General features: G+C 43.5%; 1 protein-coding gene across 6 annotated transcripts in view; it reads left to right on the top strand.

Annotated features, from left to right (window-relative positions):
- The window catches only part of Cracdl (CRACD like), a 128,455-nt gene that overhangs the window by 56,013 nt on the left and 50,702 nt on the right, over positions 1 to 21,740 (top strand). Inside the window, exon 1 of one of the 6 annotated variants that reach the window (XM_013072156.3) lies at positions 5,712 to 6,592. The exons of 3 other annotated variants lie outside the window; for them this stretch is intronic. In XM_013072156.3, the coding sequence (XP_012927610.2) occupies positions 6,519 to 6,592 (74 nt within the window). In that variant the 5' untranslated portion in view covers positions 5,712 to 6,518. Of the gene's footprint in view, positions 1 to 5,711; positions 6,593 to 16,948; positions 17,110 to 21,740 lie in introns of those variants that run through there. 2 more of the 6 variants (XM_004844418.4, XM_087203449.1) reach the window with 2 other exon arrangements.

The following is a 21,740-nucleotide window of genomic DNA, read 5'->3' as shown; positions in this document are numbered from 1 at the left end:
AAAGAAATAGTCTCTTTCAACAATTCTTGAAAGCCCTGAGCCTCACTCTCCTTGGCCTGAACCAGTTAATATACCTGTCACCGAAACAACCACTCTTTCCGGGGGCTGGACAGCATGACCAGCATAAGCCTGGCCACCTCTGTAAGTCTTGTCTTTGGCCACACTGTGGATCAAGAATGGCCTGGGCAGTTCTTACTGACCCTCTGGGTGGACACAGTGTCCAGGCCTGCTGGAGGGGAGGTCCTTCTGCTCAGTGGTCCTGAGAGTGGTGCTGCTGCCTTGCCACCCATTGGAGTGGAATTTGGGGTAGATGATCTTGAATCCCTCTCATTCCTATGAGGCTGCAGCCCTCTGCTCTCCTTTATTTGACCCTTAGTGATTCAAAGAAGAAACCTTTTAAAACAGAGACAGTGGCACTGAAAGAGCTACTGGGTGCTCCCCAGCCTGCCCCTACTTTGTGTTTTAATCCATTGCCCTGGCTGTTCCCAGTCCCTCGCCAGGCTGGCAGGCATTGTGCCCCTTCCCTGGGAGCTCCACGTATCTAGTTCTGATGCAGCCCAGCCACACTAGGGCAGGGGATGGGAGGCAGTGGTGGATCCTGTCAGAGGCACCTCTCACAAGCACACTGGGTCAACTGTGAGCGTCCCACTTCTTCCCCCAAGGATGTGCCCCACTTCCTGAGCCTGTACCAATGCCTCCCATCAGTCCTGCCGGTCACCTGGGGCGTCTGCCCTTTGTGCTGCTATTGTTGAGATTTTGGGGGTCAAGCCCAGGGTCCCACTGAGCTACAGCCCCTGACTCTGCCTTTGATTACCAACTCTGTCACCTGCCTTGGGGGAAATGCTCATGATGTTCAATCCAGGCTCCACTGAAGGCGCAAACATGTATCACCTAGAATAGTTCCTGGCATCGTCATTGTGCTTTCCTTTCTGGCACTGGAATGGTCTAGAAGTCACTCTTCCTCCCTTCTTGATCACTTGCCTTTGCATCAGTCAACAAAGGGATCAGTGCCAGTGCTCCTGTGAGGACTACAGCACTGTGCCCACTGGCCCTGTAGGACCCTTGCCAATGAGAGGACTACAAGGTCTCCATGTTGCACTATTTTAGTGACTACATTTATCTGGCACCCACTGTGTACTCAGTGCCGCAAGATATGTGGAAATCATTAAGTTTATTGGTACCATGAGACTTTATTGTCCAACTGAGGAGTGACCACTACAACCAGGAGACAGTTCAGCAATCATTTTGAGATGAATGGTGTGGAGGGTCTAAATATTATGCCCACCCCTGTGGAAATATATAAGAAAATAAGGGGTTTGCTCCTTTTTTAAGATCTTGCTGGGATAATTTGGAATATTAAGTGTCTCCACATAACAAGCCGGATGTGTTTCCATATTGCTCCGTGGCCTCAGGCTCTAGATGTGATGTCTGGGAATTACAAAAGAGGAGGATATTTATGTCAAACCTAACCAGTCCCCCGCATCTGAATCACATAGGGCACTTTGTCAGAGGATCTTACCACATGGCTTAAATGAAATCAACTATTTGAGAAGATTTTTTTTTTCTTAGCCATACAGAAGAAAGTTCACCCAGAAAAAACTTTATTAGAAATGAGTGAAGGGGGCTGGGATTTAGCTCGGTTCCTCTGCCTGCCTCGAAAGTGCAAGGTCCTGAGTTCAATCCCCGGTACCAAACAAACAAACAAAAAAACAGAAATGAGTGAAGGTTTGTATCTGATGGATTCTCTGCTTGGGTTTCATAAGCCTAGACAATGAGGTTTTCATTCTGATATACACCTGAAGCCCCATTGATGAGGCAATGTATCCTGTGGCTGCTACTTCTGTTTTTAGAATTTGGTTAGATATCAGTGTAATTCACGATGGCCCTTGGGTTCTTTATAACATTACTTTGGGACATTAAGCAAGAAAATAATGGAACATGGCAGGCACCACTTGTAAAACTTAACCTTGGAGCACTCAGTTGGGGGCTGGGTTTGAAGCCCGCCAACTCATGTCTGAGCATTGTAAACAAGTGATGCCACTTCTCATTTGGACTTTGGGGCCATAATTGTTGGGCTTCACTGATGTGTAGCTGAAAAGAACTTAAGAACAGTGGACCTGTCTCTTCTGGAGGTAAACAGCCTGCATGTCCAAAATTTTGCATGCAATAGAACACCCTTCGAGGCACAGGTGGGCTAGGTGAAGCATGATATCAGGGGTCCCCCAGCCTCTTTCATGAACAGCCTCTATTCCTGTCTGTGGTCAGAGCACAGCTTTGGTGATTCCTGTGTGTAGGGTGTGTGAGACAGGCATTCCAGATAGTAAGGCCCACAGGGGAAGCCATCTTCTAGGAAGAGAGGTTCTAGGTGAAACCAAACCCATGCACACATGCCTCACAGTTGGCCAAAGTTCTCATCTTTGAGAGGAGATGGAGACAAACGAGGAAGCCACTGCAAAAGCACTCATGGACCCAAGCTCCTGATTCCGGCTGAGGAGGGGCAGAGACTGACACCAAGATCCCGGGGGAGAAGCTCACACATGGGGTCTACTGTGGGAGCCTCTCAACCTCCTTCCAGTTTCCAAATTATGAAGCCAAGCCTAAAGAGGGAAAATAACTGGACTCCAAACCCCTAGCCCACAAACCCAGTCTGTTTACATCATACTGCCTGGTCTTTAGGAGAAACTATTGAGCTGCTTCTAATTGTGAACAAAATACACATTCAATCCAAAAGATGTATCTATATCTATATATAGCTATATAGATATAGATTTATAAAATATATAGATATAAAATAATATATAGATATAAAAGATATATATATAGCATAGAAAAGCATATCACGACCAGGAAGTTTAATATCTACATAATTCCACAACCCAGAAATAATTTCAGTTCTCAACTTTTCTGATCCTTTGTTCCTTCTATGCACTGAGAGGCTTTCAAAATGAATGGGCTCTTTCTGCACCCATCATTTTGTAGAGTGACGCTCTTCAAAGGGAGGTCAAGGGCAGCAGGTCATTGTCCCCCGGGAGTATGTTAGGAATGCAGGATCTTAGGCCCTGGCCAGACTTGCTGAAGTAGCATTACTGTCGAGCAAGCTTTGGGTAATGGGATGCGTGATCCTTTCAGAAGCACTGTTGAGACCTCCTTCCCCTTTGCAATGTGTTCTCTCATGTTGGTAAATATTTTCCTATGATATGATTTTTAGGCCTGCATAGCATCCCCTTCTGTGTCCCAGTGCCATAACCAGACTCCTGTTGATGTCCTTTAGAATGTTTCCAGGATGAAGTTAAATGGCAGGACTAGATTATCTCCTTAAGCCAGATTCCCAGAAAAAGGAACAGCTAGAGGAGCAGAATGAAGATTTTGAAGGCTTTTGATACACACTGCCAGGCTGCCAGCCTAGAGAGGATGGAACTTGACCTGTCCCTCAAACCCTTGGCCTGGGTTTCTGCTGCCATCAGTGAAGGACTCACATTTGGGTGAGATACAAGTTTTGATTTGAGGATCAGATTTTCACTTACAGTTTTGGTGATCTTGGGCCAGTTGCTTACCCTCACAGATCCTCTGTTTCCTCATGTGCAAAACAGGTGCACCATTTGACTCTGTGGTAGTTGTAAGTGTTAGATGAGCATGAATAGAAACCTCCAGGACCTGGCTCATTTGTTCCAATCCCTCTGAATAAAATGAATCTAGAGGCCTAAGGAGGTTACTAAGTGTACTAGTTAGGGTTCTCTAGAGGAATGGAATCAATAAAAAACATGTATAATTACGCAGAGGGATTTAGTAGGTAGCTTACAGGATTGGAGGTGGGAGAGTCCCTAGTGGCCATCTGTGCACTTCAGAGCTAGAAGATCCAGGAATGGCTCAGTTCAAGAAGACAGAAGCCACAGAACAAGCAAAGCCAGGAATGCAGTCCCAGTCCAAGGTCAAAGGCCTGGAAGCTTCCTGGAGAGTCAACAACTCAAGTCTGCATTGGAAGGCTGAAGAAACTGGAGATCAAGGTCCAAAGGTGATGGTAAGACTAGAGCTTTCCAAAATAGGCACTCTTCTGTCCTAGAGCCTTTTTATTTCTTCCAGGCTACCAGCCTGCTGGTTGGTGCCACCCACATCCAGGATGAGTCTTCCCTCCTCAGCTGACAGCTTCCATGTCCATCATCCACAGACAGCCCAGAGTTTTGCTAATCTGCTAGGCAGTTCTCACTCAAGTCAAGTTAACAATGACGCTAGAATTTGAATGGTCCCATCAAAACTCATGTTGAAATTTAGCCCCCATTGTTAGGTATCAGAGGTGAAACCAGGTGAGGCTGTTCGGAGGTGATGGGGTCATGAGGATTCTGCTGTCATGAATGGATTCATCTATTCATGGATTCATGGCTTAATGGATTATGTTGAGTAGATATGTGATAAAAGCCAGTTTTACTCTGCATCTTGTTTCTTTTTTGCCATTTGGTGCCTTTCACTGCCTCAGGACTCTGCAGTGAGTCCCTTCAACAAGAAGCCCCCACCATATGTGGCCCCTCAACCTTGGACCTCCCAGGAGAACCATGAGCTGAGTGAACCTATATTTTTTTATAAGTTACCCATTCTGCAGCATTCAGTCATAGCAACAGAAAATGGACTGGGACAGAAGTCCTATCATAAAGCCCTTAGACTTTTTTTGCATAAAAGATTTTTCTGTTCCACTTTACAAGTTGCACTTTAATATATGCACTTGGGTGTTACTGACTGTTTAATTTGGCTCCCGGATTTCCTGGGATATATACAGGATGGGCCCTGCAAAGAAGGACAAAGAAAGGAAATTCTGAATACTTGGTAGAACTGGGCAAGTGTAAAATGTGCAAACTGTGCCATGGAGAATGTGCTGGAAGGTGGCAGAGGTGGCCTTTGGTCTCTGGGCATTCAGCAGTGGAAGAACAGATGTGACATTGCATCTCCTGTGATGTTTGTGTCCCTCTGGAGTGCTGTCTTGTTGGGGCATTGGGCTGCTCTGTGTTGGGCAGTCACACTCCAGAGAGGGCCATGGCATGTGGCAGAGGTGGCCTCCAACGTCAGCCTGACTGCTGTGAGCAGGACAGAATTGCCTTCTGGATCTGCAGGGTTTTGCTTGCTCGTGGCCCTTCAATATTCCACTCTGCTGTGTTGTCCTGTAGGCTCCTGAAACCACCTCCTAGGAGAAAGGGGACTTCCTGCCAGCCCAGTGGACCTGCAAGTTCTAAAAGGTGAATGTGTACGGGCTTCCTCAGAGCTCTAAGTGACTGCCAGTCTCTGAACTCAGTGCTTACTTTTATTGCCATTAAATATATTTGTTATGCTTTTGTCCTTAAATTGTAAACCATTTGACTAGAACTCCGTATACAATTGCATTTTGGAAACACAAGCTAGCTAGAACTTTTTTAGAACCATTTTCAGAAATCTCCATGCTGCCTGCCTGCTCCTGGGCTTTAATAACAGAGTCACACCCACTGGTTGCCTGGAGCCTCTGTCAACATTCCAGACGTTGCCTGGAAACTGCTGATGGTAGAACTGTCAGCCTTGGGATGAACTTGACTCAGGTGGAGCTGCTGGTTGCAGGAGTCTATTATTTTGAAGTGGCAGCTACAGGTAATCAGGAGGTCACCAGGCTCCTGGCTTTGTGGACAGGCTGGGGAACCCAGCCAGGCAGGCTCAGTTGGTGATTTCTCTTGGGTGGGCGTGGCCTGTGCACCTGCCAGGTTCAGTCTTCAGCCGGGAGGGCTGGAAACCCTAGCAGGGCCACAGGGAGTGGGGTAAGCAGGTGCCTGGCTAAAAGCAGCATTTGGATGGCCCCAGGAAAGCAACTTGGGAGACATATCTAGAGCCTAAGATGGCATGATAGGGCACAAAGAGAAAATAAAAAGAAAGCCAAAGCTAGAAAGCAGGTGTGCAGGGCAGACTGGCAGGTCCCCCACTCCTACACCGGGGTCCCTCCCTCTGCAGAGAACAAGTAGGTATCAAGGGCACAGGAGGGATGAGAGAGGGTGGCCCTGGGCTTGAGTGCATTTAGCTTAGAACCTGTTTCGGGGTCCCTCACTGTCCAATCTGTCCTTCCTGGATCTGCCCTTGCTTGCACAGGGAATGCAGCCTCATCCTGACCTCGCCCTTTGCCTGCCTCCATGGTGAGCATGAGAAAACAGTGCAAGTTTGTTTTTTGCCTCAGCCATTCAGCAGCGACTCCAGTCACAGGGAGGCAGGTGACAAGGACTCCAGACCAACTCCCCGAGGAGTCAGGCCACTCCCGCCCTGGCCCTTGGGGCTTGGAGTGGAAGAAGGAAGTGTGTGTGTTCTTCAGACAGCCCTGAGCCTACACACCGGCCCAGGGAGCTTGCAGGGCCCCAGGTGCCCGGGGTTGGCAGAAGCCCCACTTCCTTGTGGCCCATGGATACTGCCAGGCCCACTGGAGCTCCTGAGGGAGACTGGGGCCCAGGCTCGTGCCCAGCAACCAGTGGTGTCCTGAGAGCCTTAGGCCACTCTTCTCCCTGCTGCTAGCTTCCAGGACGATGAGAGAGCCTGAGGCCCACACCGCTTTCAGGAGGATGGCTGCCTTTTCCCAGTGCATCAGGCCTGACCCCAGGTGGGCCCAAGAGCAAGGAGGTGGTGGAGGGGAGATGCAGGGGAGGGGAAACCTTGCCGTCTCTGCCAGGACACGGGTTGCCACCAGCCCTTGGGGCTGGGGCTAATGTTCTATCGGTTTAGGACCTCCTTCCTTACAGACTTTATTTTTTCTCCTTGAATTATGTGAATTCTGGAGCAAAATAATGATTGTCTTTGTTTTCTTTAAGGCATTTACATGGTGAGGGGGAGGAAAAGAATGGGAGGAGGGAGGAGTGGAGGACTTGGTAAACAGCATTTTACTCTTACTATCTCCTATATACCTGGGATCTGCACCACAGAGTTGATACACTTGGAGTAGAGGGAGGTTGGGGTAAAAGGACACCAGGATTATTACCCAAGGTCCAGGACCAAAGGGCTCGCTCCCAGCAGACAGACACGGCCTAGGAGACAACCCGCCTGAACTCTTGCCCAGCAGAGGCCAGCGCTCCCTCACACAGCCACCTCACCCTGCCGTTGGTGACCTTTTCCCTGGAAGCTGTTGGCTCTCAGTGCATTTTAATTCTGTACACCATGGTGCTGTGGCTTGGTTTAAATTCATTTGGTCAGCATAAATAAACATGTCGTGGGTCTTGTGTCTCAGGTGGAAAAGTCTTAGTGTGGCAGCCTCCCTCCATGGTCTTGGTAAATTGATAGTGCATCTCTGGAAGGACACACCTAACTCTTGGTGGGAAGGGATGCTTGAGGACTTGGGGCAGGTCCCAAGCCTCACTTTCTTCTTCAGTTGCATGGGTAGTGACACAGCATCTCATGGATTCCTTGTGAACACAAGGCCTTGTATTAGGTAAAATCCTGTGCCTGTAAGTCATTATTGTCATTACTCTTTTTTGTGTGTGGTACTGGATATTGAATCCAGGGGCTCACTACCACTGAGGTACATCTCCAAATCCTTTTTAAAAAATGTTTGTTTTGAAACAGGATCTTGCCAAGTCCCCCAGGAGGGACTCCTCAGCCTTCTAGAGTGCTGAGATTACAGACATGCACCACTGCACCTGGTTTCATAAAAAAATTTTTGACTGATAATTATTCAAATTCTGTGTCTGCTTCTGCCTGTGTTGCATGGGCCAGGATAGACTGGTGGTGATATGTCTTCCGTTCCTAGGCTTTGGAGCATGTCTTCCTACTAAAAACAAAAACAAACCTCAGCTCTGCATCTGCCACACTGCAGAAATACCAGTCACATACATAACATTCTAGGTAAATGATTTGTGTTGTATATGCATAGAAACAAGGGCGTGTTATCTCTTCAGGAAACTCACACAGTTAAAAGTAACCCAGCCCTTGTCAAATTGTCCTTTGTGCCCTGGACTCCAGGGTCCCCTTCATTGCCTGTGTGTTGAGTAGTCAGCACTAGGCACAGCTTTCTCTGGAAGCTTGAAAGTTTCAAAGTTAAGTGGTATCTTCTTTGTAAGAGCCTCCCCAGCATTTAAATGAATTTATATTATATTTCCCCTGGAATTATGCAAATAGAATTTCTAAAATAAGGTTGTGAAGTTTGAAGCTCCGACACTTAGCTATTCTTTTCCATTAAGTTTATTGGTATATTTTAGGTATACAATACAGTTACATTCATCATTGGGATCTTGTACCTTCACATGATGTATCTTGGTTCTTATTTTCCTCTTCTCCACCCTCCCTTCACCCCTTCCACCCTTCCCTATTTGCAAAGACTTTGTTTCCATTTTTTTCCTTTTCTCATGTTTTTTCTTTTCCCTTCTTTCCTTTCCTCTCCCCCTCCACTTACCCTACTCCTTTAGACCTTTTCTTCCTATTACACAATATCAATTATACATTTTTAATTACAGTATCAAAATTTAGAGGGCATTACCGCAGATTTTACAGAATTTAAAAGGATATAGAAAGCATATTACAAAAATATTTTTTGAAATAAATTTGACAACTTCTATGAAGTACCTTGGAAGACAAATTAATGAAACTGACTCTGGAGGAAATATAAAATTTGAATAGCACCTATTAAAGAAAGTATAGTCCTAGCTTGAAAACCTACCTATATGACAACAGCAGGCTCATATACATTTTAACTAATGAATTATATCTAATATTTAAAGCAGAAAAAAGAAGGAACACTTCTCCCCTCATTTTAGGAAATCAACATTATGCTAATACTAAAACTGGATAAAGATAATAGAAGAAAAAAGTATGAACCTAGATAAAAATTTGTTTAACGAAACAAACTATTAGAAGTCAGATCTGGCAGCATGTAGAAAGTGGTTTTATTAAGGGATGGCAGTGTTGGTTCAGCATTGGAAGATCCAAGCTATTTTTGAAATAATGGTTTCCTTAAAGTCTCTAATAAATTCTAATTACCTGAAAATGTCTAAACTGATGTTTGTCACATCTCATATTAAAACACTCATCTCCTGATGAGTGACAACAAGGTGCTCTTGTGGAAGCTGCCATGCATTGCTGTCTGAGGCATGAAGTTCATGCAGGTGGGATTGTGTAAGACCAGGCTGACCAGGTGAACACAGGTTCACGTGTGTGTGTATGTGGGTATCTGCTGTGTTTGGAGCGCCATATGCATTCCTCCACTAAGTAACTTAATTTGCCCATTTATAAGGACTCTGAATACCACTAAATCAACTTATGTAAGTGATTTTCAAAAAATAGTAGTTTATCTTATGTAAGATCCTAATTATATGCTTGTACATTATGGTGTTTATCTTGTGGATGGCTGAGCTCCTTGGGATGAAGCTGTGGTTTTCTTTGCAAAGAAACAGTGCAGTGAGCTGTCTCTTGCCGTCTCATCCTCTCTAGATGTCTGCATGTCGCTGTCCTGCCTGTGGCCAATGGGGAGTCAGAAGTAAGGATCAGGGCCCCAAGCAGGGACCTCCTATGCACTTGTTCTCCTTTACTCCCAACCAAGGAGTCCACAAAACCTATGAACATCACCTCTGTGTGACTGTAGAGAAGGTGACAACTAAAACAGGACAGTAGGCAAGACGAACTCAGGCAAAAGAAATGTGACAGTCTAGCAAAGTCAGATCTCAAAGTAGTCCATCCTTGAGAATTTGGAGTGTTAGGCAGCCTTGGAAATTGTGCATGGGTACTTGGTGCCATCTTGCTTTTAACAGGAAGTGCTCCTTTATTTAGCGGCTGTTCCTGCAGTTCATTCATTCATTCATTTCACATTATTTGAGCAGCTGCCAAGTGGCAATCTATCCTGGTACCTCTGCCCTATCCTCACAGAATTAGTTTTCAGTTCCATATACTTGGCAAGAAAGGGCACAGCACACTTCTCTAGCCCAACCCTTATTTTTATTTTTAAAGATAAACCCTAGTTACAGAATACTAGAAAACTTCAACACTGTCCAGCCAATAAGTTCTTTTACTCTCTCCTTGTTAAACTTACAGCTCTTTCACTTAGCATTTGTGTATTCTTTGCATTCAGCCCCTTGCTTAGGAGATTTCTCTGCCTTCTTTCTCCAGTATGCCAAATAGATCTACCCGTGTCCTTCCTGGCAATGGACAGAGAAACTTTGCTCAGGCATCTGCTTCAAGGAGCAGGTGGTCATCTGGCACCTTCAGGGAGAGATGATGGATTGTGGTACCATCTGAACTCGATGCCCCACCTCTGCAGGGTGGTTACAGCCATCAGGCCTCTCTGCTCTTTAGGATAATAATATCATTAAGCAGCAAGCTGGCACTGTTTTTGAACAGCAATTTCTCACAGGAACTTTGTGAGCATTACACATTCCATTTGCCTCAATAATGTGAAACTTATTTTGCTAAAAAAAGGAACAGGCAGATCATGGTGTGACTCACTGGAGAACAATAGTTAAGTCATAATTTATTTTCATCTCTTTCTGAAGAAAAGGAAAAAATGATGAAATGTATAGGAAATGTAAGAAGGTATGTTGTAAAGGGGACCAAGATCAAAGATCACACAATACACATGCAATTATCGGATGCCTTTTGTGAATGAAAGGTGCAGGGCTCTTGCAGTCTCTAGTGGGAAGGAGATTCCAACTCATCCTGAAGGAGCAGTTGGCCTTCCTGGGGAAGAGGAATTGAGCTGAAACCAGAAGGATAAGTAGGAATAAGACCACAATGGAACCTGAAAGCAAGCAATATTGTGTTTGGGCAGAGGGAAGAGGGTGTGCAAAGACCTGGGGCTGGAAGGAGAGAGTTCAGTGCTATGGGGAATGGAGAGCGGGTGAAGGCCTGTGTTTCTGCCCTTGGGCCAGGGTCCCTGGCTGGGACCCAGTCCACCTCCTCTTCGGGTGGATTTTTGACCCACCTGCGTTTACACCACTCCCATTCCTGTCTGTATCTCCAAGCTTCTGCTCCATATCCTTACCTGCTTCCTCTAATTCTTGTTTTAGTGGGAGTTTTCTGGAAGCAAATTTTATTGTCTTCTTTTATAAAAATGCCTTTCCTTTATCCTTTTTTTTCTGTTAACTTTTTCCCCCAACAACTTTGTTGACATGTAATGTACATAAAGTTTACCTGTTTACAGCCACGATCAGTGAATGGGTTTTAAGAGTTGTGTGCCTATGAACTTAAGTAATTTTAGAACATTTTTATCTCCTCAGAAAGAAACCTTGGGCCTGTTAGAAGTCACCTCCTATTCCCCTTCTTTCCTCCAGCCCCGCACTCCCCATCTCTGGGCAACTCTTAAGCTATGTTCTGTCTCTTTGGATTTGCCTATCTGGACATTTGATATAAATGGAACTGTACAGTATATAATGGTAGCTGACCCACCTGTGGCCGATCTTCACTGTAGGTCTCAGATCCTTCCTGCCCCAGGCACCACCTGTCAGGGACCTAGACCCGGCACCTTGTTCTCCCTGATCTAGGGGTGAACGAGGATGAATGACAGAAACACAGAGTCAGTTTAACATGTGGGCAGCCAGTGGGCTCTCGCCTCTTAGTCGGCAGAGGAGCCCCTAGCACCTGGCTCATCTTGCCTTTATTTACCCAAACTCGGGTACAAGCAATCAAAGTAACACGAGATTCATCTGCTTTCCAAAATCATTAGTACATGCTCTGGTAAACAACTTAACCTCAGCTGTCCTAACTTTTCCCTAGAACCTGCAACATTCAATCACCACTGAGGGCAGCCTTTCTCCTTTGTGTCTCCTTGTGGCCAGAGGAGGCCAATTAGGCCTCAGTTCTCTGGTCTCCAAATTTAATCTTTTGCAACTGGCTTCTTTCACTTCTCAAAATGTGTTTAAGGTTCATCCAGATCATAGCATGTATTGGTACTTTATTCTTTATTACTGTTGAATGATACTCCATTATATATATATAACACACTTTTATATATCCATCTATAGATGGATGTGGGTTATTTTAATTTTTTATTATTACATAAGTAATTTTTCTATGAATATTGATGTACAAATTTTTGTGTGCACTTTTTTACATTTTTCTATTATGGCAAAGTACATGTATCATAAACTTTATCATCTTAACCACTTTTAAGTATATAGGTCAGTGGTACATTTAGATGTTGTACAGTTGTAGCCACCCATCCATCTTCCAAGATCTCTTCTTTTTCCTTTTATTTTATTTTGAGACAGAGTCTTTTTATGTAGTTCAGGCTGGCCTTGAACTCACTATGTAGCCTAGGCAGCCTAAAACTTGAGTGATCTTCCTGTCTCAGCTTCAGAGCTCTTTTTATCTTACAAATGGAAACTCTGTACTCATTAATAAATAACTCCCTCATCCCTTCTCCCCAGCCCCTAGCCACCACTGTTACACTTTCTGACTCTATGAATTTTGAATACTCTGAATATCTCATGTAAGTGGAATCATGCAGTGTTTTTCTTTTTGTAACTATCTTATTTCAATTAGCATAATGTTCCCAAAGATCATCCATATTGTAGCATAAGTCAGAATTCTCTTCCTAAAAATTTTAATGCTGCCTGATAAGGAGGGACTTCTGCCACACTTTCATATTTTTTTTATATATGCTTTATAGCCTTTTTATCCCTCATTTCACACATTACTCTGTGTGTGTTAGTTGATTTTTGGGGTAATGAAATTTTTAAGTTCCTTTTTCCTTTTCTTTTTACATATTCCATAGCTATTTTCTTTATTAGCATGGATATTCTAAGATTATAACACTCTAATTTGGATCTATATCACCTTACCTTCAGTAACATATAAAAAAATTACTCCTTTACATTTCCTTCAGTTTTCAGTTGTTGATTTTACAAAATTATCTTTATACAGTGTATGTCCAAAAATATAAATGAATAATTTTAAATGCAATAGATCAGTGGTTGCAAACCTATGGCACATGTGCAGCAGCAGGCTGTTTGTATCATTGAAAGCTCTAAAAAGTTCACCATTACTGCTTTAGACTCTTAGATAATGCAGAAAATAAAATATGAGTTACAATCATACTAGTTTTTAGACATGATTATTTGGGAAGAGATAAAGCCTTCCAGGCCACAATCCCAGTGGCCCACCTCTTCTGACCCGTTCCCTCCTCCTAACAGTAGGTCAGCTATAAACTCATCATGGGACCAAATCACTGATGATTATCACACCTCCATGATCCAATTGCCTCCCCAAAGCCCTACTTATGAGCAATGAGGCTTTGGGGGTACATCCAGATATAAACCATAACATTCTGCCCCTGGCCCCCAAAAGACTCATGCACATCCCTTTTAAGCAAAATGGATTTAGTCCATCTCTTGAGAGTTGCCAAAGTCATTGCTGAGAAGTCCAAGTCCAAAGTCTCCTCTGAGATTTAAGGCAAACTCTTAGCTGTGAGCCCCTCTAAAAACCAAAAGAAAGTGAAACACTTCCAACTTACAAAAGCACAGAGTAAACATTCCCATTGCAAAAGGGAAAAATAAGGGATGGAAGAGAATGGGACCAAAGCGGAACCAAAGCAAGACTGAAACCCAGCAGGGCAAACATCCAATCTTGTCATTCCATGTCCAGTGCCCTAGGCAAATCTCGGGGAGATGTGAACTCCAGAGGGCTTAGGCAGCCCACCCCTGAGGCACTGCTTGTCCTTATAGCCCTCAAGGCCTCTCTTGGATCAGCTTTGTTACTCTTTTCAGCTTTCCTCAGACATTGCACATTTCTGGCTTTTCCAACATCCTGGGGTCTCCACTGCATTTTTGGCTTCACTCTCCAATCATGTAGAAAACAAAAAGTGGAGTCACAAACCAGTGGTACAACAATACTAGCTTTTATGTTTCCCATGCATTTACCTTTATTGAGGTCTTTATTTCTTCATATTGTAACTGTGAACCCAAGTTTGCTGCTTGCTACTCAAGAAGGCCAGTGACTCAAGGACAAGTTGAAGAGGGAAAGATAAATTTTTTTTTTGAAATCTAGCTAACCAAGGATGGAAACTGTCACCAACAAAGACCATCAGAAAAGGCACCACAGTAGTTCCAGATTCCAGAGTGGAGACAAATTCCGATAACTTGCTTTTACAACATAGCTGAATGTAAAGAAAAGTTACTCCTAAGAAAGTCTTATGACTAATGTCTGTTCCCAGGAAGAGTTAATCCTGCAGTTAATTGTTAAGACACAAAAGGTATCTTTTCCCCAGAGAACAGGGAAAGATAGCAATAGGCTACTTCTGCTCCCTCTGCTACATCTCCCCAGCACCAGGGAGCTGAAGAAAAGCAGCCTCTGCCAGAGGGCAGGGAGAGAGAACCTGACCCGGAGAGCAGTTTCTAGCCTGTGAGCACCTTGGGGAGTTTCGTCAAAGTGGACTAGCTGGAAGCTGAAAATGTAGTGCCCAGCCACATGACTTCAAAATTAGTGATTTTTTTTTTTTTTAAAAAGTAAACTAAGGGAAAGAGGATTTTTTTATGTTTTTCCTTGGCAACAGTATGACTTCAGTTCATGTCCAGTGTCCTTTTGTTTCACCCTGAAGAACTCCTTTTGCTGTTTCTTTCAGAACAGCTCTACTGAGAATGAACTTCCTCAGCTTTTGTTTACCTAGGAATTTCTTTTATTTCTCCCTCATTTAAAAAATTTTTATTTTATTTTTTATTAGTACATGTTTGCATTACATAGCTGAGTACATCTATTGCGGGGAGTTTGTATATGTATGTAACACATCTTAATTCTTCAATTCCCCTTCATTCCTGTCTCTCTCTGCTCCCTCCAACTCTTGTTCCCTTCTCCATTTGAAAAGTTCTATTTCTATATTTTTCTTTGATTCTTTTTTAAGTCCTCTTTTCTTTACCTTCCTTCCCTCCTCACCATCTCTTGTTCCCATTTGAAAAAAGATGATCTCTCTACTTTCTATTAACTATCCTTTATTTTGCTCTTTATTTATATTTTGGATTTCTCATATAAGAGAAACTGTGCAATATTTTAACTTGTGTCTGATGTATTTCACTTAACATTATGGTCTTGAGGTGCATCCATTTTTTTTTTTTGGTAGTGGGGATCGAACTCAGGACCTTGCGCTTGTGAGGCAGGCAGCAGCACCACTGAGCTAAATCCCCGGCCCTCAAGGTGCATCCATTTACCTATGAATGCCTCAAGTTTATCCTTCTTTATGGCAGAATAGTACTCCATTGTGTATAAATACATTTTCTTTATTCATCCACCTGTTGATGGACACATAGGGTGTTTCCAAAGATTTAGCTATTATAAATTGTGCTGCTATAAATATGGGGGTGCAAGTATCACTGTAATATGATGACTTTCACTCTTTGGGGAATATTCCTAGAAGGAGAATAGCTGGGTCGAATGGAATTTCTGATTTTAGTTTTTTGAGGAATCTCCACACTGATTTCCGTAGTAGTTGTACTAGTTCACACTCCCCCCAGCAATGTAGAAGTGTTCTGTTTTACCCACAGCCTTCCTAGCATTTGTTATTATTAGATTTTTTTTTTTTACGTTAGCCATTCTTTTGGTGTAAGATGGTATCTCAGTATTCTAATTTGCATTTCTCTAGTGGTGAGCAATGTTGACCATTTTTTCATATATTTATTGGCTGTCTGTACTTCTTTTGAGAAGTGTCTGTTCACTTTGGTTGCCCATTTTTTGACTGAGTCTTTTATTTGGGGGGTAATTTTTTTGAGTTCTTTATATATTCTAGATATTTGTCCTTGGTTAAGGAATAGCTGGTAAAATTTTTTGCCCATTGTATTCACTCTTGGGTGTTTCTTTTGCTGTACAGAAACTTTTTAATTTGATCCCATTTGTTGATTTTTGGTATTATTTCTTGTGCCATTGGGATTCTGTTCAGGAAGTCCTTTCCTGCATCTATGTCTTCAAGAGTTGTACCTATTTTATCTTCCAGCAGATTGTTGCCATTTCAACATTTATATATTTGATCCATTTTAATTTTAGCTTAGTACATGATGAGAGATATGAGTCTAGAATCAATCTTCTGCATGTGGATATCCAATTTTCCCAGCACCATTTACTAAAGAGGCTATCTTTCCTCTAGTGTATGTTTTTGGCCCCTTTCTTTTTTATTTTATTTTGAGACAGAAGCTTGCTGTGTTGCTCAGGCTGGGCTTGAACAGGCAATCCTCTTCCCCTCAGCTTCTTGGGGTGCTAGGATTGCTAAAGTCATTAGTAGTAGTAGTAGTAGTAGTAGTAGTAGTAGTAGTAGTATTCCTTGCTTTCCCTAAGGCAGACCTTGTATAGATTAGTCCACCTCTTTCGGCTGCATAGGGGAAGGTGAGCTAAAGGTGACTCTTTCTGGCTTTTCTGCTGCTCTCTGAGGCTAGATGAATTGGTATCCAAAAATCTCATGGGATCCTCTGTCAGCTTTCTCCTGTGAGTGTTGAGTTCCATCCTCCTCCTTAGGCACTGGTAAAGCACTGAGTATAACAGCCCTGGAGCTCTCCTCACAAAGCCTTCAGTTTCAGGAGGGAGGTGGCTCCCCAGGTGTCTCCCAACAAGTTCTCATGACATCCTGGGAGAGCTGAGTGAAGGAAAGATATAAGGGGGCCACGACAGAATCCACAGGGGCCCTAAACTTGCCTGGAGAGAGGGTGTGGGAGTAGCCGATCTGTGGGGTGAACACCAAAGCTTTCATCCATAATCACATGTTCAGGTATATGCAGCTAGCATGCAGATATTTTTCTCCATCTCATGTAGGTAAATATAGAGGATTGAGACCTTTAAAATACCCTATTAAGGTGCCGCGCCTGCATCACAAGTGCAAGGTCCTGAGTTCAATCCCTGGCGGGGGGTGGGGTGGGGGGTGTTGCTATTAATGCGGAGGATGCAGCTCAGTGGCAAAACCACTTGCCTAGCATTGGGAGGCCCTGGGTTCAACCCCAGGAATGTAATAAATAAATAAATACATATTAAAATCTATTCTTTATGCGAACAAACTTTCATAGGACTTTTCTATAGAAGCTGCATCTAAGGATGGCACTTGGCTGTGAGCTGAGAAGGAGCTGATTGGGACTTCTTCGGAAACAGGACTCCCCTGGATTCTTGGGCACCCAGACACACCCCAGTGAGCGCTGTGCAGTGCAGAGAGGGGGTGCGGAGTGCAGCATCCCAGTAAGTTCATTGGAACCGCTGCAGAGGCCCCTCAGGCCTAGGTTTAGTCTAAAGACTAGGTTTTCCTTGTTGGGGACTTGCAGCTGTCAGAACAACAGGAAGATGGGGGGGCGGGTGACGGAACCCTGAACACTGAGTTCCCGCAAGAAGCGCTGTCTTCATGTGAGAGGCCAAAGAGTGTCTCAGCTCCGGGGTGTCTGCTGCCTTGCCTTTCTGATGGTGGCTTCCTTCTGGCTTTCCCATGGATTGGTGGAGGGAGGAGTGAACCTATGTTCTGAAGGGCGAGTTTCTGGGCCCAGCAGGGACGATGGGTGTCGCATTGTCACAGCGCGAGAGATTTCCACCTGGAATGTCCGCGCGAGGGGAACGCTTGTGCATCCGCGCCCTCTGCAGTCTCTGAGGCCTCTGCACCTGTTTCTCTCAGTCCTGTGATGCGTTTCCATTAGTAACTGGGCAGCACCAGGCCGTGGGGATTGAAGTCGGCTTCCCTGTGACTGGTAACAGAGGCTCTAAAGTGAACCATTGCACTGGGACACTGCGTTTCCCTGCCGCCAGGACATGCCAGGCGTGTGTGCCGCAGATACGTTTGTGCACAAGGGGAACTGAGGGTGCAGGTCAAGCTGCAGTAGCCATCCTCACCCAGCGCTTGCTGCGTTCTATATTCTGGTCCTGTTGAATTAAAGTGTTGCTATTGCCCTTGGTATATGAGAGGCTGCAGCCAGCGCTGGCAGATGTTGAGTTGCAGATTCAACCCCAAGGCACACATAATGTTAGGTCCGCGTCTTTGATCTTTCCGCTGCACTAGTACGCGTTTATTAGTAGGTGCTCAGAACATGAAACAGGAGCAGGTGCTGAAGCGCCCCACGTGAGGTGAGCCCCATCTGCTGTCCCTTCGTTTGTCTCTAACTTTGCTTCCATGGTCTGCTGGCCACGGTGAGATCTAATGGTTCTCGGCCTCCATGGGGAGAGCAGAAGAATCCTCCACCCACTTCTGAGCTCTCTGCCCTGTGATCCTTTATTTATTTATATTTTAAATATTTAAATAACATCTTTACTGAATTAAAATTTGAACACCACACAATTTAAAAACAAAGTGTAAGACTCGGTAGATTTTAGCATATTGACAGTGTTGTACCACTGTGACCACACTCAAATTTAGATCATTTTTGCACCCACTGAACCAGTCTCTACCTTCATAGATATTGCTATTCTGGGAATTTATGTTTTTATTTCAAAGTAGATCATGCTCATAGCAACAAAAGACCTTAACATATCCGAAGAAATGGAAATCCTGCAAGGTGAGCTCTCACACCCTGTAAGAGTGAAACTAGAAATCAACAGCAGAAACATACTTAGAATACAATAGCTTTTTTCTCCTTCTCCCTATTATCTGTCTTTTATTTCATATGTTATATGTTAACTTTTTCATACAAGAGAAACCATGTGATGTTCAAGCTTGTATGTCCAAGTTACTTCACTTAATATTATGGTCTCAAGGTCCATCATTTTCCTACAAATCCTTCAAGTTTATCCTTCTTTATGGGAGAATAGTACTCCATTGTATGTAAATACACATTTTCTTTATCCATTCATCTATTGATGGGCATATATGGTGTTACCAAGATTTAACTATTACAAATTGTGCTGCTATAAATGTGAGCATGCATACATCACAGTGATATAGTTTTAACTCTTTGGAGAAGATACCTAAATGAAATTTCTATTTTTAGTTTAGTTTAGTTTTGGGTTTTTTTTGGTACCAGGGATCGAACTTGGGTCCTTGCACTTTGGAGGCAGGCAGGGAACCACTTAAATCCCTGGTACTGATTGATACTGATTTCCATAGTGATTGCATCAGTTTACACTCCTACCAACAATGAAGATGGGTTGCTTTCTCCCCAGTCTTGCCAACATTTGTTATTGGTTGATTTGTTGATGATAGTCATTCTTTCTGGATTGAGATGGAATCTCAGTGTTGTTTTAATTTGCATTTCTCAAATGGCCAGCAATGTTGAACATTTTTTCATGTATTTTTTTTTTGCCAATTGTATTTCTTCATCTGTGAAGTGTCTGTTCTTTTTAGATGTCCATTTTTTATTGGATCTTTTATTTTGGGGGTCTAGTTGTTTTTGAGTTCTTTATATATTCTAGATGTTAATCCTTTGAGGGGGAGCTGGCAAAAAAATTTCCCCATTGTGTACATTGTCTCTTCATCACATTCACATCTTTTAACCCCAGGAAAAGCAAATCTGAACCTCTGTACCACTCCAGGGAGATGGGGTAGGAACGGGATGCCCTCCTCACACCTACCCATGGGGCCCATGCACACTTTCTCTCACACCCCTGTATATTTGCAGCGCTTTTCCAACATCCACCTTTTCATTTCCCAGAGGTGACGGGATGTTGTCATCATGGATTTTCCAGAGTTGTCCTTTCCCAGTTACTTGATGCATCACAGCAATCCTCAAGCCCCTTCCCTCAGACCAAGATGCCTGTCAGACCAAATAGACCATCTTCTGAAGGTGCACTCAGCCCCTGAACCCTGGCCTGACCCTGGGCAGGGTTTCTTGGCAGGCAGAGCCATTTCAGTGGGAGATTTTGTCCTTGAGCCCCTCCAGGGACAGCTTGGGGCTCTCCCTTTGCTGTCAGTACCTGCGAGGTACTAACAGAACCACAGTGCTCTCACTTATTGCTGCACCCCAGCGGCTCAGAACACTGGATGTGTGCTCAGCATGAGTGTCCAGGCGTAAGTCTGCTTTGCTACCTTGAGCAAGTAAATAAACCACCTAACATAATGTACACAGTGTAATTAAAGTAAATGATGACTATAAAAATTTGTTTAAATTTATTACAGTAAAGAACACATTGCTGTGAATCCCCCTCAAAATACTTCCTCTTGCTTCAAACATACTTATCTCATCATTCTTGCCACCTTCTGAAGCAGTCCTGGGAGTCTTCTTTTTTTGAGTATCTTTATGATATACGATAAAAAAATATGATAAATGCTGCTGCTGATTGCCATCCAATGGAAAGGTAGGCTTATAAGAACACCTCAGTGCATCCTCATCCACCTCATTCACCGCATCTGGCACTGTTTGACTTCCGGCTCTTCCCCAAAGTCAAAATGAGCATGAAAGGTAAATGCTTTGAATAGATTCAGGACATCAAGGCATCCACAGTAGCACAACTAAAGATACTCATGAAAGAGGACTTCCAGAACTGCTTCAGAAAGTGATGAGAATGATGGGATAAGTTTTTGAAGGAGAGTATTTTTAGGAGGATTAACAGCAATGTGTATTTTATTGTAATAATTTTTTTTTAATTCAAGGGTCGGGGATTTAGCTCAGTGGTTCCTGCACCTGCCTTGCAAGCACAAGGTCCTGAGTTCAATCTCTGGTACAAAAAAAAAAAAAAAAAAAAAAAAAAAATCAAGTGTTCACTGTATTTTTTGATCGTACCACATATGGCCTCATCTCAAAAATGAGAATACTCAAGAGTTCTTGGGGGAATAACTAGGATAATTGAAATGATATACTCTATACTCAATAAGTAATTTGCAGTTACAGTTAACTCCACATCCAAGCAACGGAGAGCTCTTGGACTTCCTTCCATTTTGGTGGCAACTTTAGCAGATGGTACCCAGGTTAGCAGCTGGTGACTCAACCAGCCCTCCCCTCTCATTCTCTTGTTCCTCATGTTTCCTTTTCCCACTGCCTCTTGTGCCAAATGCCTGGTGGTACCCCCTCCTCCAGTAATGTCACCGAGCAGCAGGACAGTAAGGCATCAGGAGGCTGCTGACTAACTGACATCTCTGGGGTGGGAGGGAGGCCTTTTAGAGCAGCCAGGTTTTGGAGCGGGTCACCAGCATGTAATTATGTAGTTCCTCTGCTGTCTGACTGCATTGCCTGTTACTTTGACCATGAATACAGATGGTGAAAACAAGCCTGTTCTTTCAATCCTGAAACAGTGGTCAAGAATTTGAAAAATACTATTTCTATTCTGCCCTCATTTTCTGTTTAATGCTAGTGTGATCATGAGTCAGATTTGGTGAGGTTCCAACAAAGATTTTTTGGCAGAGCTGACACAAGACCAGAAGCCAAATGGTATGACAATTGAGAACCAAAGTTGGTGATGCTTTATTTTAGCTTTTAAGGAATTGGCTAGGAAAGAGGACAGACACTCTGACATTGATATTAAAGGAGACCTAAATATTAGTGCTAACTCTGGCACTGGCCTGAGTCTCTGTTTCCTTTCCTCTTCTTTGTATTTACCCCATAATTTTCTTTTATGTGCTGTGTACAAGTCATAAATGTAAATTGGTTAATTAAATATTTGAGCCTCCCTTTTTAAGTGTGAGGGTTCATAGTCTCTTCTAGTAAGAAATAGCTTTCTAGATGAACTGTGTGTATTGTTTACAAGGTGTGATCGAAATATACAGTGAATGTTTAGATTTTTTTTTTTAATTATTACAGTACAAGATACATTGCCATGAATCTCCCTCAAAATACTCTTCCTTGCTTCAAACATACTTATCCCATCATTCTTGCCACTTTCTAAAGCAGTTCTGGAGTCCTCTTTCCTGAGTGTCTTTAGTTGTGCTGCTGTGGCTGCCTTGATGTCCGATGTCCTGA

The sequence above is a fragment of the Heterocephalus glaber genome, unplaced genomic scaffold (genome assembly GCF_053883595.1).
Source record: "Heterocephalus glaber isolate CG9 unplaced genomic scaffold, H.glaber_assembly_v1.0 deba00000470, whole genome shotgun sequence".
Lineage (NCBI taxonomy): Eukaryota > Metazoa > Chordata > Mammalia > Rodentia > Bathyergidae > Heterocephalus > Heterocephalus glaber.
Note: the sequence above shows the minus strand (reverse complement) of the source record. Positions and strands in the feature narration are given on the sequence as shown.